This window comes from Suncus etruscus, chromosome 2, assembly GCF_024139225.1.
Source record: "Suncus etruscus isolate mSunEtr1 chromosome 2, mSunEtr1.pri.cur, whole genome shotgun sequence".
Taxonomy (NCBI): Eukaryota; Metazoa; Chordata; class Mammalia; order Eulipotyphla; family Soricidae; genus Suncus; species Suncus etruscus.
In genome coordinates this window covers 5,546,932-5,563,294 of record NC_064849.1, presented here as the reverse complement: position 1 = coordinate 5,563,294, position 16,363 = coordinate 5,546,932, and the positions used below count along the sequence as shown (strand labels likewise).

Sequence of the window (16,363 nt, the reverse complement as noted above, 5' to 3'; positions counted from 1 at the left end):
CTGCCTGTGTCCCTTTGCTTGGGGCCCACAGTGGGGTGGAGAAAGTCCTCAATCTGTCGCAGGTCTCCTATCTGCATCTCCTGGGGTTTCAGCATCCCCGGAAGTTACCCACACAGCCTAGCCTGAAGAAACCAGGCCACACTGGACCCAGTGCAAGTGTACCAGGAGGGTCTGTGATCCCCCCAGTGTGGTATGTCTGCTGTCAGGCCACACACCAGAGTCAGCTGCAGTGATCACATTTGCTTTATTAGTTCCCAGCTGGGCTGGGGACTCCATAGCAGGGCCATGTCCCAAATGGGGCTGGAGAAAGATTCAGACTCTGCCCTTCATGTCTGGCTAGTCTGGGATGTGGAGGTCCAGGTAGCCGTTGGGAATGCCCCCCTGGATACCCAGCCCCAACTTGTCCAGGTCGCTCTGTGGCTTGGATATGATCCATTCGCGAATAGGGCTGGCCCCTGTCTCAGCCTTCAGCTCCGGCAGGTTTGGGCCCAGAAGTCTCTGCATTTCGAGGACAGTCAGGGGCTGCCAGAGAACCCCGGAGGATCAGTAAAAGTTCCTGCCAGATCTAGAGGACCCCATTCCACAGCCTTCCCTCCCAAGATCCTATTCCCAGTTCTCCCTTTCCTAGAGTCCCTTCTCCTTCAGATTTCCTGCCCCACCCACCATACCCATCCCCAGTCCCTAAATACCACCCACCCATCTTTGGCCAAGCCCATCCAGAGCCTTGATTATGCCCCATTCAACTCTCAACCAAACCTCCATGGTAATACTTTTTTTAGGGGAAGGGGGAGTTTGGGCCATAACCCCAGTGCTTAGGGATTACTCCTGGCTCTGCACTCAGAAATTACTCCTGGAAGGCTTGGTAGCACATGTGGGATGCCAGGGATTGAACCTGGATCAGCTGTATGCATGGCAAACTTGCTATCATTCCAGCCTCCATGGTGGTACCTTGACTGCTGCTGGTTGGAGCAGCTTCAATGTGGTCACATTAACAGTCAAGTTCCTCCCGATGAGATCCCGCAGGTCCTCCGTAGAGGCCCTATCTGCCATGGGGGGAGGAGGGGATAGGACCATGAGTGTGAGCCTCAGGACACCTCAGTTTTGCCCCCAAGACTGTGGCTCTATAATCCCCCCCCTTTTTTTTTTGGTTTTTGGTACACACCCGATAGCACTCAGGGGTTATTCCTGGCTCTATGTTCAGAAATCACTCCTGGCAGGCTCAGGGGACCATATGGGATGCCGGGATTTGAACCACCAACCTTCTGCATGCAAGGTAAACGCCTTACTTCCATGCTATCTCTCTTGCCCCTAGAATCCCCTTTCTTTCCCAACCTTGCCCTGTGCGCTCATGACCCTCTGTGGCAGAGGAAGGGTAACAGTGCCCTGGCTCAGACGCTCATGAGCAGCCCTGGATGACCTCACGCTGGCACACTGCACAGTGTGGCTGGTGAAGGCGAACCCACTCCCTGGGGCAGGAGAGGAGCCACTACTGACCCAGGTAGGGCTGGATCTTGAGGAGGTACTCAGAGCCATTCAAGTGCTGGAAGGCCTGGCGGGCCTTAAGGTAGAGGGCGTCCTTCTGCTGCAGGCTGCACCCCACCAGGTGCTGGGGCATGATTTTCCTGGGGAGGCAGAGGGGTGACTGTGACCCAGGGTGGGTGGCCAACTGCACCGGACACCCAGGACCCAGCACTCACCAGATCACACTTTCCTGCACATGGCCCAGAAGCTCAGGGCTGAGAGAGCACACGTAGATGGGAAGGAAGGTTGCTAGGTCTTGCACTGTGTCAGGGTCCAGATGGCCACCTCCTGCCACGTAGCGTTTGACCAGCATGGCCACCTGCAAGGAGCAGGTCACAAGGTGCCTATCATGTGGCCGGGAGAGATGGGCCAGGTCCCAAGCAGACACCACCTCACCTGTTCATCCATCTCCCTCCCTTTGCTGATTATGAGCAGAGATTTCACAACTTGCAGTGAGGTCACATTCCACTTGTGGATGTCTTCAGGAGTCATTTCCAGGAAGAAGTAGCCGAGGTGGCCGATGAGGGACTCTGGGTAGCCAAGGGGGTAGAGCTGGGTGGGGAAGAGATTATGAGGGTCCGGCTGGCCCCTGGAGCCTGCCAGCATGGCCTCCATGATGGGCCACACTCACCTGGTCCAGCTTGCACTTGAAGATCCTTAGCTGCTGGTAGGTGAAGGGCAGCTCATTCACACGATCCATGCTGGCCTCCAGCAACGCTGCATCCACGCAGGCGTCCAGCTCCCATTCCTGATACAGAACGACGTTCTCGTCCAACCTTTGGGGCTTTCGCCCTGGCTGGCAGACTTTCTCTGTTGGGGAAGGAGAGGCGGGCATCAGGCTGCTGCCCTATCACAGTCCCAGGGACACCCGGACCCTCCTTTGTCCACTGACTCCTAGGTGAATCTATCCTCACCAGAAAGAGCTGGAAGACCAATCACGTGGGCAAGCCAGACCCCCCCTCTACCCAGTCACCCCTAAGTCCGGAGCTGGCACCTGGCTGGCTCTGGGTTGTGCAGCTCTCTGCAGGGTCCCTGAGAGTGCGTGGCTGTCTCCGGAATACAGCGCCCTGAGGGAAAGTGAGGCTGGTGCTGAGCTGAGTGTCTGGCTCAAAGGGCAGCCCCCCTCAGCCCCACGAGGACCCCCTTACCATTCTCCAGTCTTCTGTCTGTGCCCTGGCCAGCAGCATGGTTCCTGTGGGGATTACGGTGTGGAGGGGTGTGTGGTTCTGCCCTGCACCCCCACGTCACACCCAACCCGTCTCCCCTCAGGGCACAACACAGGTGACCCCCAGCCACCTCTGGGCACAGAGCATGGGCACTTGGGTCCCCTCACTCACCGACCAGTAGGAGCAGGAGGCTGCCATAGGTGGGGGGCCCATGGTAGCCGGGCAGAGGACGAGATCTCTGTGAGGCCATCACTGTGGGAGGCAACACCTGGAGGTCCAACCTGGATGTCAGACCTTTTGGAGCCTGTCAACAGTGTCTGTGCTGCCTCTGGATAACTCACAGAACCAATCCTGGAACCTGCTCACGCCTGTAGGAATGCAGGGGTGGGGAGTGCAGCCACAGCCCCTCATCCCCGTAGCCTCATAGCTGCATCTCTCCAAACCCCCAGCATCTCAAGTTCACCTGGGACCCCAACGTTGACCTCAGTAAGGGACAGAGGCCGGCTGGGGCTCAGGGGTGTCTAAGCCACCTGCTATGAGGCCAATCTGGGCCACACCCCGTCAGAAGCCCTGGCTGTGTAGACCTGGGGCTCCCTCTGGGGCGGCAGGGTTGGGGCGAGCGCCCAGTAATCCTGAGTGACAGGGACTGGGGTATGACCACTCCCAGGCTCTGGCAGGAGAGTCCCTCCCTGGCCTCCTGTGTCCCCAACACTGGGCTGGGTCCTTTGGAGGAGACCCCACAAAGCCCCTGCTGGAGAGAGTGCAGTGTCCCAGCCCCCCTGGGCCTACTGAGCTGATGCCCACACCCCTTAGGGACAGCCACCAAACCTGAGCTGCTCTGCCTTAGGCGCTCTGGGGTCCAGTGACCACAGCCTCTAGGGAGACCAGGGAGGAGCTGGCCAGCCCTTGGGTGCGGCAGGAATGCGTGAGCGAGCCAGGCAGGGGTGGGTGTTCCTCCCTATGCCTCTCCCATTCCCCATCAGATGTTGAAACTGGGCATCTGGGGGGGGGTGATAGGGAGGTGCCTCAGAATCGCCAGGACACAGGGAGCCCTGAGCCCTGGTGCCAATCGATGACTCAGGGGCTCTGCCAGAGAGCTTCCCGGAATGTGGACCTGCCGAGGCAGGAGGGGAGGGGCGAAAGAGAGCACCCACCATGTCTTGTGGAAGAGGCCCCCACTCCACATCAGTTCTGCCCTGAATCTGGGGTGAGCCGAGAGAAACCCTGAGACCCTGCATCAGTGACCCTGGGGAGAGCTGACACCACCCCATGGCAGTGTGTGGCCTGGTGATCAGACCAGCAGTTTTTTGTTTTTGTTTTGGGACCACACCAGGCAGTGCTCAGGGGTTACTCCTGTCTCTGCACCCAGAAATCACTCCTAGCAGGCTCGAGAGATCATATCATATGCTAGAGATTGAACCTGAGTTGGCCACAGGCAAGGCACTCGCCCTAGCCGCTGTCCTACTCCTTCCAGCCCTAGGCCATCAATTTTTTGTGTTTGCTTTGGAGTTTTGGAGTCACAGCCCACAGTACTCAGAGCTTATTCCCAGGGGTGCTCAGGGCACCTCATGGCTCTGGGGATCAAAGGGGGGGGTCACTGGTTGCAAGGTAGCACCTTCTCACTCTGTCCAACCTCAAACACGCTGGTGGGCTCTGAGAATGAGGCCTCCTACACTCTTCTCAAGACCGCCTCCCCTGGGGAGCCAAGCACAGGCCAAGCCGCCCTGCCCCCCCAAGGGTAATAATGTGTTTGATTTTTTGTTTTGTTTTGTTTTGGGGCCACTCCCGGTGACGCTCGGGGGTTGCATGGCTCCTGACTTGGGGGACCATATGGGACACCGGAGGGTCAAACCGTGGTCCTTCCTAGGTCAGCGCATGCAAGGCAAACGCCCTACTGCTTGCCCCAGGATGTGTTTGAGTTTGAACTAGTTTCTGGTCCCTGTGTGTTTGCAAACTATTTTCTGTTGCCTAAGGCCCATACTGATGGGGTCAGGCACAGTGAAGAAGTCAGGTTTGAGTTGAACTTCTGTGAAGGGAGGCATCCATGCAAGGGTTGCCACAGGGGTGGGGTCATGGTCCCCCCCCCTTCTTTTGGATCAGCAGCAGCTCAGAGGGATGTGAGGAGAGAGCCTGTAACTGCTCTGCAGAGCATATAGGGCACATCCAACAGATGGGCGGGCGGCAGGAGTCTTGGTAACAGTGATGCACCATTTCAAGCCACAGAGTCCAATTTCAAAGGCTTCTTCCCAGCCGCCTCTTCTTGGCTGGGCCCAGGGATATGGCTCAGTAGGCATGTTTGAGGCCCTGAGTTCCATCCCTGAGTATCCCAAGAGATACTCCATAAAACCCCCAAGCTTTTTTTTTTTTTTTTTGCCTTTGGGCAGCGTTCAGGGGTTACTCTTGGCTCTGCACTCAGAATCCCTCCTGGCAGACTCAGGGGATCCTATGGGATGCCAGGATGGGATGCCACAGCCTTACCGCTGTGCTATCACACTGGCCCAACCCCCAAGCTTTTTTCCCTGCACTAGGTTCAGACCCCTGCTGGTCTGGAGCTAAAGGCATTTTGTTTCAGGATTTCACGTTTGTGGTGAATGAGGGGAGGAGCTAAGCTTCCTCTGTTTTGGCAGAACAGAAGCATGTACTCTGGTTTGAGTGAAGGATGAAGGTGCATGCTTCTGGCCAGGTCTGCTTGCTGAATGCTCCCTTCGGTCTTCTGAATGTGTCAGCTCTGGGGTCTGTGTACATCCCTCTGGTTGAGGGATGAGACCCCATAAACCCCAGAATGCAGCTGGCTCCTGAGATAAGCCCAGCATTTTTTTGTTTTGTTTTTGTTTTACATCACACCTGGCAGGGCTTAGGGGTACTGCTGCCTCCCCCGTTAGACTGTCAGAATCTGTGTAGCTGAGGGATGGGGGGCTGTCCTCTCTGGTTACTACGCACCAAAAACTACTGGGCATCAAAAAAAGAAACCAAATAAACAAAAAATTAGCACAGCAGTAGGGTGTTTGCCTTGCAAGCAGCCGATCCAAACAGCCGATCCCACATGGTCCCCCAAACCTGCCAGGGCCGATTTCTGAGCACAGAGCCAGGAGAGGGCAGACCTGGGAAGTTGGGGTGCTGGGTACAGAACCAGTCACTTGAGGGGTGCTACCTGCCTGTGTGTCTGCCGGGGGGGTGGGCAGTGGAAAGGGGCATGTGCAAGACAGACCTGGCTGGGCCCACCACTCACAGGATTATAGATCCAGCCTCTTTGGGCAGGAAAGGGGGTGCTTCACCATGCTGGGGCTGCGGCCACTGCCCCACAGTGAGAGGTGGGATCTCCAGTCCTGCAGCAGGTCCACATGGTGTGCTGTGGACAGATGAGCACCGAGCAGCGGTTTCCTGTGAAGTGTGTCTGGGGCCGGCTTCAGGGCCCTTGTCCTGGGGAAATGGCAGCGCCTCCCACCGTTCAGATCCCGTTGCTGTCAGGGAGCAGTGGGCGCCCCTGGAGTCTGAGGAGGTCACGGCAGGCCCCTCATTAGCTGTAATTGCGGGTGCAAGGCCTCCCAGGGCAGGGGCCGGCTCACACCTGTTGACAAGCTGTGCTTGCGCAGTGGGACAGCGTGTGTGTTGATTATCTTCTAATGAGCTGCTCATTGCCCGTGGTAATTTCCTTCAACAAATACTACCCTGCACCTGCTGGTGTGGGGAGGGGGGCCTTGGGGAAGCGCCCAGCCCTGTTCTGGGAGCATGACTTTCTCTCGGGGAGCCTGCAGCAGGACCCCCTCCCATCATGCACCAGGGTCCCCTTTACAAGTCAGGGGTCGCCTTTGAGTTGAGAGTCGCTCAGTGCATTGAGTCAATGTATGAACACACAAAAAGGAACCTCAGGCTTGGCCCCCTCATCAGAGCTTCCTGAACCCCAAACTCATTGCAGGCCATTGGCTGTCAGCTGATGTCTCTGGAAGACTGCTAGAACCCCTGCCCTGACCCAAGGCTCTGCTCGGTCCTCCTCTTCCTCCTTGTGAGGCCAGGGCATTATTGCTGGTTACCAGCCCCTCACTGGTAAGGCTCATGGAGCGCAGAGACTAAAGAGGAATCGCCTTCTCTTCTTGGGCCACACCCGGCGTTGCTCAGGGGTTACTCCTGGATCTCTGCTCAAAAATAGCTCCTGGCAGGCACGGGGGACCATATGGGACACCAGGATTCGAACCAACCACCTTTGGTCCGGAATTGGCTGCTTGCAAGGCAAACGCGCTGTGCTATCTCTCCGGGCCCTTGTTTTGTTTTCTTGGGCCACACCCGTTTGATGCTCAGGGGTTACTCCTGGCTAAGTGCTCAGAAATTGCCCCTGGCTTGGGGGGACCATATGGGACGCCGGGGGATCGAATCGTGGTCCTTCCTTGGCTAGGGCTTGCAAGGCAGACACCTTACCTCTAGCACCACCTCTCCGGCACCCCCCCCCTTTTTTTTTGGTTTTGGGTCACACCCGGCAGCGCTCAGAGGTTACTCCTGGCTGTTTGCTCAGAAATCGCTCCTGGCAGGCTAAGGGGACCATTTGGAATGCCGGGATTCGAACAACCGACCTTCTGAATGCAAGGCAAAGCACCTTACCTTCTGAATGCAAGGCAAGCACCTTACCTCCATGCTATCTCTCCGGCCTCCCTCCTCCCTTTTTTTCTATCACTTTCTTTCATTTCTGCCTGGTCTCCTTGCCCTGCACTCAGGGGTCACTCCTGGAGGTATTCAGGGGACTCTTTGGGGTGTTGGGGTCAACCACGTGCAAGGAAAGTGCCTCAGCCATTCTCCTTCCTCTCTAGCCCCCCGAATGCATCTTCTTGATGAGTACACCAAGCGTGTGAAGTCACCTGTTGTTCGGGGAAAATAAAATAACTGATTTTTGGGTCTGCTGTGGGCAGAGTGCTTGCCTTGCTGGATTAGATTCTCCAGCACAACATAGAGGGGGCATTGAACCCTGTCAGGCATGATGAATAGCCTCCAAAGCAAAATCAACCAAATCCAGCCAGGTGTGGCCCCAAAACCAAAACAGAAACTGATTTTTAGGAGACAACAACTCCTCCACTTCTGCCTATCCCTATCTGACCCAGAGTCCCCCTACTCCCCTCACGGCTGTCACCCTCCACAGTGTAACCTGTGGTGGCAGCTTGGTTCCTCCTCTGTTGTCTCCCCAAGGCCAGGGTCTGCTCCCCTGCATGTCAACTGGTGAGACAGCTGACTGGCCGTAGGATCCTGGAGGGATCTGGGCTCTGTCTGGGCTCTGCAGAGGTGCAGGGTAGGAATGCAAAAGGTGCATTGCCAAGGAGCCAGACTCAAAGCCACAAGACACATAAGATTCCAAGGTTTCTCTCTGGGCCTTTGCAGGGGGCTCATCTGGATTTGAAGCCTCAGGGAGATCCTGTGCCCATGTCCTCACCCCCACCCAGCTGCTTCTGCAGCCATTCAGAACAGAGGCCCAGCTCTGCACAGTAGGGCCACAATCACAGCTCCCCGGGGCCTCAGCTGGATGGGTGCCCCCCATGTGTGTAAAACCTGGCAGCCCTGCACATGGCGAGCACATGGGAAATACTTGCTAATGATGATGATGAAACAATTTGCAAAATCTGAGAGCAGACACAGCACAGCGTAATGTTGGCAGCAGCGCCCACACCCCGTGGGACAGTGTGACTTAATGAAAGGTCCTTGGGGGCTACTTCACCCCCAGCTCCGCCCTCTGTGTGACTGACAGACAGTTAGGGACAGGGAGAGGGTCTAAAGGCCCTGCTAGTGGGGATGAAGGGATATCTCCAGGGAGAAGTGACACCCCATCAACTGAGGCTGCACAGTAAGTGAGGTCTGTGACCCCCCAATTTGAAATTCATCTCTTATTTATTTTTTTGGTTTTGGGGCCACACTCGGCAGTGCACAGGGGTTACTCCTGGCTCTGTTCTCAGAAATCAGTCCTGGCAGGCTCAGGGGACCCTATGGGATGTCTGAAATTTAACCCAGGTCCGTCCCAGGTGGGCCCAATGCAAGGCAAATGACCTACCACCGTGCTATCGCTATAGCCCTCATCTCTTTTTTTTTTTTTTTTTTTTGGGTCACACCCGGCAGTGCTCAGGGGTTATTCCTGGCTCCAGGCTCAGAAATTGCTCCTGGCAGGCACAGGGGACCATATGGGACGCCGGGATTCGAACCGATGACCTCCTGCATGAAAGGCAAACGCCTTACCTCCATGCTATCTCTCCGGCCCCTAGCCCTCATCTCTTATTCTTTTTTTTTTTTTTTTCAGCCACACCCGGTGACACTCAGGGGTTACTCCTGGCTATGTGCTCAGAAATTGCTCCTAGCTTGGGGGACATATGGGACTCGGGGGATCGAACTGCAGTCTGTCCTAGACTAGCACGCACAAGGCAGACGCCTTACGGCTTGCGCCACCCCTCTGGCCCCATCATCTTTTATTCTTGTATTGTTAACTATTTTTGTTTCTTGGGCCATACATGGTGGTCTCAGGGGTCACTCCTGACAGGGACTGAGCCCTGAAACAACTTGGTTAAGCTTCTCATCCACATGTCCTGCCAGGTGCCCACTTGAGCCACCAAAGGTCTTAGGTAGGTGACAGTGCCTTGGTTCACTGGCGCAAATGCCTCAGGCCTGTCACTGTGATCATGTTAGGTGGTGAGGGGTTGAAAATAGAACAGTGAGAAGGGTGTTCGCTTCTCGTGTAACCAATCTGGGTTCATTTCCCAGCACCCCACATGGTTCTCAAGAACCGCTAGGAGCGATTCCTGAGCGCAAAGCCAGAAGTAACCCGTGAGCATTGCCAGGCGTGGCCCCCAAACAAAAAAAACAAAAAACAAAAAACAGTTCAGTGGTGTTAGTTACACCCACAACAGCAACCAATACCTCCACCTGCTGTCTTCCAGAAAGTCCCTCTCCACAGGGGTGTCCCAGAGGTCGGAAGGGGTGGTTGCTGAGGTACAGTCTGGCGTGGCACAAACATTAGTGTCCTGCCTGCCGGGGGGAAGGAACAGAGGGGTTCTCTCAGCTCCACCTGAGATTTCCTGTGGGGGAACTTGTGCCCCACCCCAAGTTTCTCAGTTCTCAGGCCAAGGCGAGTGTTTAAAACCAGTCCTAAGGCTCAGGTTCTGCATTTTTGTGCCACAGAAAAGAATTTCTGGGGAGACACTGTGGCAGGCCTGGGTTCAATCCCTGGCCTCACATATGGCTTTTTTTTTTTTTTTTTTGGTTTTTGGGTCACACCCGGCAACACTCAGGGTTTACTCCTGACTCCACGCTCAGAAATTGCTCCTGGCAGGCACGGGGGACCATATGGGATGCTGGGATTCGAACCACCGTCCTTCTGCATGCAAGGCAAATGCCTTACCTCCATGCTATCTCTCTGGCTCCTAATCTTTGTGTGTGTGTGTGTGTGTGTGTGTGTGTGTGTGTTTTGGGTCACACTCAGCAGTGCTCAGGGGTTATTCCTGGCTCCAGGCTCAGAAATTGCTCCTGGCAGGCACGGGGGACCATATGGGATGCTGGGATTCGAACCACCGTCCTTCTGCATGCAAGGCAAATGCCTTACCTCCATGCTATCTCTCTGGCTCCTAATCTTTGTGTGTGTGTGTGTGTGTGTGTGTGTTTTGGGTCACACTCAGCAGTGCTCAGGGGTTATTCCTGGCTCTAGGCTCAGAAATTGCTTCTGGCAGGCACGGGGGACCATATGGGATGCCGGGATTCGAACCGATGACCTTCTGCATGAAAGGCTAACACCCTACCTCCATGCTATCTCTCCAGCCCCTCCTAATCTTTTTCTTTTCTTTTTTGAAGTAGGATTTCTTTGTTGTTTTTGTTTATTTTTTGGCTACATCCGGCGGTGATCAGGGGTTACTCCTGACTCTGTGCTCAAGAATCACTTCTGGCAGGCTTGGGGGACCATATGGGATGCCGGGAATCAAACCAGGGTCCATGCTGGGTAGGCAGCATGCAAGGCAAATGTCCTACTGCTATGCTATCTCTTCGGGCCCTGTTTTGTTTTTTAATATCAAATAAGACATTGATTCTAAGGAGAAAGCAACATCGGCTTCTCCAGAGATGACTGAGTTACAGTAAAGGATCGAGGTGGGGGAGACAGACCGACAGCACAGAGGGAGGGCATTTGTCTTGCCGACCAGACTAGGGGTTCGATCTCCAGCATCCCGTATGGTCCCTGAACCTGCCCAGATTTCTGAGAGCAGAGCCAGGAGTAACCTGAGTGCCGCTGGTTGTGGTCCCAAAACAAAGGATGGAGGTGCATTTGGGGTGGAGGGACATGGCTCAATCTGGACAACACCCCTTGCAAAAGGGAAAAGCTATCATGGGTTTTCTTTGTTTCCCAAGTGGCCTCAGTCTGGGCTGAGGGTTTCCAGGAAGGGCTTGTGCCAGGGATTCCCATATACCCCCCATATACCCCCATATACCCCCGCGGTCCCTGAAACTGCCTAGCACACCAAGCAGCCTGACCCACCCGTGCTGGGCTCCACGGGGCGGGATCAGGCTGTGTAGCCTCTGCGTCTAGACAGAGCTGAGCGTGTGCTGGGGTTCCCCCATGCTTCTCCTGGGGTGTCAGGGCTGGGGACACACCGCACTTCTCTCCCACGTTGCTGCCCAGCCCCAGCCGCCGAGCCCCGCTGCCCTCTGCCCGCTCCCCACGCCCCGCACGTCTGCACCCGCAGCTGGGCCGCGCCAAAAGTCTGAGCATGCGCAGAATGGGCGGTGAGCCCGACTCACCGGCAGGGGGCGCCCGCTCCAGGCCTCTGGCGGGAGCGCGTTACGTTTGTGTGGCGGAAGCACCCTCGATTTCACGACGTCTTTGCGACAGCTGCCTGCACGTACGGCAGTGTGGCCGCCATGGCGTCTCCCTTCAGCGGGGCGCTGCGGCTCACCGACTTAGATGACTTCCTCGGGCCGTCGCAGGTGCGCTGTCCCGGGGGCGGCGTTTTGGGGAGATCGGGGACCTTAGTCGGCTTCTCGAGGGTGGAACTGACGCCGGGAGGACGGCGCCCTTGGCGAGGTGTGGCCCTCCCAGCTTCTGTCATCTGACCGGGTGACAGTCCAGGTCATGTCTAGGAAGCAGGACCAGAGTCGCCACCGTTAGCCGGGTGGCCCGGTGGGGTGATCAGTGGCGGAGGAAAGTCGGGGAGGGCCATGGATAGTGCCTGCCAGGTCCTTGTGGAGGAACCTTAACCCTGCTTGGGGTTCTCCTGGGGCAGGAGTGCATCAAGCCGGTGCAGGTGGACCGGAGGCCGGGGACCAGTTCGACCAAGATCCACGTGGAGGATGATGGCAGCTACGTGCAAATCAACCAGGTGGGCTCCGGCCGCAGTGTGCTTGACTTCCTGGACCCCCATGTCTCTTAGAAGAAGATGCCTGACGCCTCCTATGCCTTAGTGGTAGGGTCTGGAACTGGGCTGCAAGCACAGCCGCCTGGCCGGGGCTGGACGCTGGAGGAACCGTGTCATTCCAAGGCAGACACAGTACACAGGGTCCTGGGGAGGAAGGGAAGCAAAAGATGAGCGCACCATAAAAGTCTTTAGCAGGAGCAAGGGAGTGAGGCTAGGAGAAGTTCCTTTCTCCCTGAAGTCACTTTGGAGCACTTGACCCGACCTTTGCAGAAAAGATAGTACAGGGGAAGGACAACTGCCTTGCATGCACTCAATCCTGATGCATATGTTCCCCATCACCCTGGAATACAGAGCCAGGAATAAGCCCAGAACACAGGTCCGGTGTGCCTGGTAACCAAACAGCAAGGCCGCATGTGCTTCCAGGATGGGGGAACACGGAGGCTGGAGAAGGCCCGGGTCTCACTGGACGACTGCCTGGCCTGTAGCGGCTGTGTCACCTCAGCAGAGACTGTGCTCATCACTCAACAGAGCCATGAGGAGCTGAGGAAGGTTCTAGAAGCAAACAAGGTAGACTGTGGGCAGGCTGCAACACTGCACGAGCTCAGTGTCAGTCCCAGCACCATCCTCAGATTTAGGGCTGCTCGTTTGGCTCTCTGGGGGACATACCTATGGCAGTCTCACTGGGGGCTTCTGACAAAGGGAGCGCCGAAGTGCCCAGTCTGACCAGAGGGCTCTGGGCACTCTGGCTACCAGTCTTGAGCAAGGTTGAGTGTGTTCTGGAGTCAGTACACATGGGCCCATTGTGCCCTGGCTTTGCAGGTGGCATCGCCTGATCAGCAGAAGCTGGTGGTCGTCTCTGTCTCGCCCCAGTCCAGAGCATCGCTGGCTGCCCACTTCCAGCTGGACCCCACCGACACTGCCAAGAAGTTGACCACTTTCTTCAAAAGGCTTGGTAGGCCTGGGCAGGGTGAGGTTTATTGTCCCTCAGACTGGCCTATGCCATGTGTTCCACATATTCTTCATTTGCAGCATCTTTGGAGGCTTAGTTGGGGCCCACACATGCTCTTGGCTGTGGCTTCTAGCTCCCGTGCCTTCTGGGCCACCTTGAGTGGCCTTTGCTGTGGGCTTTATGTACGGGGCTATGCTGGGTGGGAAAGCGAGTCCCAGGCACCAGGATGAGGCCCTGGGTTCCTGTGCTCCCAGGAGCTACACACTGCCTTGCACTCTGCACTCTATTCAGGGTCTCAGGCAGGTGGGCAGTAGCCTAGGCTCCTGGGGGGATGTAGCTGGTGGGTAGGCCCTGCTCAGGTCCTGTGGCAAGTGAGTGCTGTCCTGCAGGGGTGCATCACGTCTTCGACACTAGCTTCTCCAGGAACTTCAGCCTCCTCGAGAGCCAGCGGGAGTTCGTGCGGCGCTTCCGGGCACAGAACCTGCCCGTGCTGACTTCCGTCTGCCCAGGTGTGCCCTGGCTGCACAGGGAATTTTGTGGGGAGGTTGTGTGCTCTAAAAGCCACCTCTGTGCCCCAGATGGGGTCAGTGAGGCTGGAAACATGGAGATAAAGGGGGGGCCTCTGGGTAGGTGGTCCTGGATCCCCACAACCTCCCCCACAGTTGCCCAATGCCCCATCTTGGTCACCCAGGCTGGATCTGCTATGCTGAGAAGACCCATGGCAACTTGCTGGTCCCTCTTATCAGTACAGCTCGGTCCCCGCAGCAGGTCATGGGGGTCCTAGTGAAGGACTTCTTTGCCCAGAGGCAGGTGAGTCCCTGGCAGGCTTGGGGGAGGGGAGGTTATGAGGCTGTGACAAGATGGGGCCCTGAAGCTTCCATGGTGCTTCCTGGGCATCCTTGCAGGCCAGTCAGGTGCTGATAAAAGGTGCAGGTCATGAGCCAGGGTGGTCCCCAGAGGTGAGGGGGAGGCAACCAGGCAGGTGCTGACTGACAGCCCTGATTCTTTTCTGGAGTGAGGAGCCCAGGTCCATATCTGTGGACGTGATCCCAGAAGAGTCCAGTCTGGGTTGTGTGTGCCCATGCCCACGTCACACCTCCCTGTGCCCAAGTTATGCCTACCCATGCCCCACGTCACAACTCCCTACAGCATGTGAGCCCTGCCACCATCTACCACATGACAGTAATGCCGTGTTATGACAAGAAGCTTGAAGCGTCCCGATCTGACTTCTTTGACCCCAAGCAACAGAGCCGCGACGTGGACTGTGTCATCACCACGGGTGGGTTTTTTGGGGGGGGCATTGCAGCTGGGACTCCTGTCATCCCTCTTGCCTGCGGTTGTGGGAGGGCCACAGGTCCTGGGTGTCCTTGGGTGTCCTGAGTGCCAGCGTCTATCTCTTGTGGCAGAGGGAGGATGGAGGGGCATTGCCAGAGGGACTTGCTGAGTGGCCCCTACTGGGGCTACTTAGTTCTAAGGGGCTAAGATGAAAGCTTGGAGGGGCTCCTTGCTCGGATCTTTGCATTTAGAGCAGTACCGGAGGAGTCGATACCCTGCCACACCCCAGGCTCCCTGGTGTGCCCTTGTGTCTGAGGTCCCTCATGTGGCATGTGGACAGGCCTGTCTAGTAGCAGGTGTGTCCTCACATGCTGAGGCCAGGGAAGGGACAGAGTGACCCTCTGACCACCCAGGGGCTCAGCCCACTGCTGCCCTCTGCTGCCCCCTACAGGAGAGGTGGTTAGGCTGTTGGAGGAAGAGGGGGTGTCACTGTCTGCCCTGGAGCCGTCCCCCCTGGACAATGTGTGAGTCCCTCATGAAGGTGCCCTCTCCCAGCCTCCTGCTGGGTCCCCATCTGCCTGGGCTGGTCTGAGAACAGTTCCTGGCGGCCATCCAGGAGAGGAGACAGCCCTGCCCTACTGATCCAGGTCCTCCTGCCTGTCCCTCCCCAGGTGTGATGACCCAGGTGTTCAGGAGGCCACCAGCCATCGGGGTGGGGGCTCAGGGGGCTACCTGGAGCACGTGTTCCGGTATGCGGCTCGAGAGCTCTTCGGCATCCATGTAGATGAGGTCACCTACAGGCCCCTGAGGTCAGCAGGAAAAGCCGTGGTGGGGGCAGCACTGCCCATGGCAGGAAGGGCCGGGGCCTGGGTGTGCCACTGACTGACCAGGCCATGTACAGGAACAAGGACTTCCAGGAGGTGACGCTAGAGCGGGAAGGCCAAGTCTTGCTACGCTTCGCCACCGCCTATGGCTTCCGCAACATCCAGAACCTGGTGCAAAAGCTCAAACGTGGCCGCTGCCCTTATCATTACGTGGAGGTCATGGCATGCCCTGCAGGTACTGGGCTGCTGGGTAACAGGGGCGGCTTGCCTGGGACCCCCTTCCCCTACCCTGGCCCCCCTCTTCCCTGCTTGCTGTGCCCCCACAGGCTGCCTGAACGGTGGGGGCCAGCTCAAGTCCCCCAACAAGCCAGCCAAGGAGCTATTGGAGCATGTGGAGAGGCTGTACCGCGAGGTGAAGGCAGAGGAGCCCGAGGAGGTTCCTGGTATCCAGGATCTGTACCGGGACTGGCTGCAGGGCGAGGGTTCAGAGCTAGCTGACCGCCTGCTGCATACCAGCTACCATGCTGTGCCCAAGGCAGCCTCCAGCCTCAGCATCCGGTGGTAATTGCGTAGGTTTCGGAACCCTCCAAGGCCTCTGCTGTGGGGCTTCAGCCAAAATGGAGCTCCTTGGCCCCCACTTCAGCCATCCTGAAGCTGTATCACTGGCTTGGCCCAGCACTCTGCCATGAGGACGTGGCACCTGCTCTCCAGAGCCAGGCATTAACTGCGCTGAGCAGGAAAGAGTCAGCTCAGCATCTTTTCCACAGCTGACCCTACTTCTGGCCCTGGGAAGGCAACAACAGTGTTTGGCCAAGTGTGGAGGGCCCCCCCCCATTTCCCTCTTTTACACCCTGTAATAAAGGCCCCAAGCACCTCTGAGTGTGTCTGCTATGCTGGCAGTTTGATTTGGAGCTAGGGACTCGAAGGAGAACCTGAGACTCTGAGAGTGCAGGCAGCCAGGCAGGAGGGGCGGAATTGGGGCTGGAGGCACAGCCAGGACAGACATGAAGGAGCAGCTTGTCCTGGTGCTGCAGCCGATAGCCAAGTGCCCCTCGAGTCTCCCCAGTGTCCAAGTGACAGAAAGCTCTGAGCCAAACTGGCATGAAGAACCAGGTGGGCTGGCTGAGCCTTCTTTCTCTTCTGCCATCTGCAGAGAGGGACAGTAGACGTGCCACTTGCCAGGAGTCCAACAATGGGCATGTCGTCCTCACACCTGCAGGGTTCACAAGTTTTTGTCAAAGCCTGAGTCTGAGTTTGAAAAGGGGC

The 16,363-nt window shown here is 57.0% G+C and overlaps 2 protein-coding genes across 5 annotated transcripts; one reads left to right on the top strand and one right to left on the bottom strand.

Moving 5' to 3' along the window:
* Window positions 1-336: 336 nt before the first annotated feature.
* On the bottom strand, window positions 337-3,098 carry MSLN (mesothelin). Its single transcript, XM_049768848.1, has 8 exons — window positions 3,029-3,098; window positions 2,859-2,939; window positions 2,153-2,331; window positions 1,918-2,073; window positions 1,698-1,840; window positions 1,495-1,622; window positions 949-1,043; window positions 337-522 (listed from the first exon to the last, which is right to left on the bottom strand). The coding sequence occupies exons 1-8, from the start codon at window positions 3,096-3,098 to the stop codon at window positions 337-339; spliced, it is 1,038 nt and encodes a 345-aa protein (XP_049624805.1).
* An 8,448-nt stretch (window positions 3,099-11,546) lies between these two features.
* Window positions 11,547-15,976, top strand: CIAO3 (cytosolic iron-sulfur assembly component 3). 4 transcript variants are annotated; one of them, XM_049767975.1, is made up of 11 exons: window positions 11,547-11,621; window positions 11,918-12,013; window positions 12,473-12,616; window positions 12,869-13,001; window positions 13,388-13,507; window positions 13,690-13,808; window positions 14,148-14,277; window positions 14,725-14,797; window positions 14,945-15,082; window positions 15,175-15,332; window positions 15,424-15,976. In XM_049767975.1, the coding sequence occupies exons 1-11, from the start codon at window positions 11,556-11,558 to the stop codon at window positions 15,660-15,662; spliced, it is 1,416 nt and encodes a 471-aa protein (XP_049623932.1). In that variant the 5' UTR covers window positions 11,547-11,555; the 3' UTR covers window positions 15,663-15,976. The 4 variants fall into 4 exon arrangements, with proteins under 4 accessions (XP_049623932.1, XP_049623931.1, XP_049623933.1 ...); XM_049767974.1 differs by having other exon boundaries at window positions 15,175-15,976; XM_049767976.1 differs by lacking the exon at window positions 12,473-12,616 and having other exon boundaries at window positions 15,175-15,976.
* Window positions 15,977-16,363: the final 387 nt, after the last annotated feature.

Excerpts from the sequence above, each read along its gene's own strand:
- CIAO3 (XM_049767974.1), top strand. The coding sequence starts at position 11,556 with ATGGCGTCTCCCTTCAGCGGGGCGCTGCGGCTCACCGACTTAGATGAC. Across the intron at positions 12,014-12,472 it reads GCTACGTGCAAATCAACCAG|GATGGGGGAACACGGAGGCT; the intron begins GTGGGCTCCGGC and ends ATGTGCTTCCAG. Across the intron at positions 13,002-13,387 it reads CACTTTCTTCAAAAGGCTTG|GGGTGCATCACGTCTTCGAC; the intron begins GTAGGCCTGGGC and ends GCTGTCCTGCAG.
- MSLN (XM_049768848.1), bottom strand. The coding sequence starts at position 3,098 with ATGAGGGGCTGTGGCTGCACTCCCCACCCCTGCATTCCTACAGGCGTG. Across the intron at positions 2,940-3,028 it reads CAGGTTCCAGGATTGGTTCT|TGATGGCCTCACAGAGATCT; the intron begins GTGAGTTATCCA and ends TGCCTCCCACAG. Across the intron at positions 1,623-1,697 it reads GTGCAGGAAAGTGTGATCTG|GAAAATCATGCCCCAGCACC; the intron begins GTGAGTGCTGGG and ends CTGCCTCCCCAG.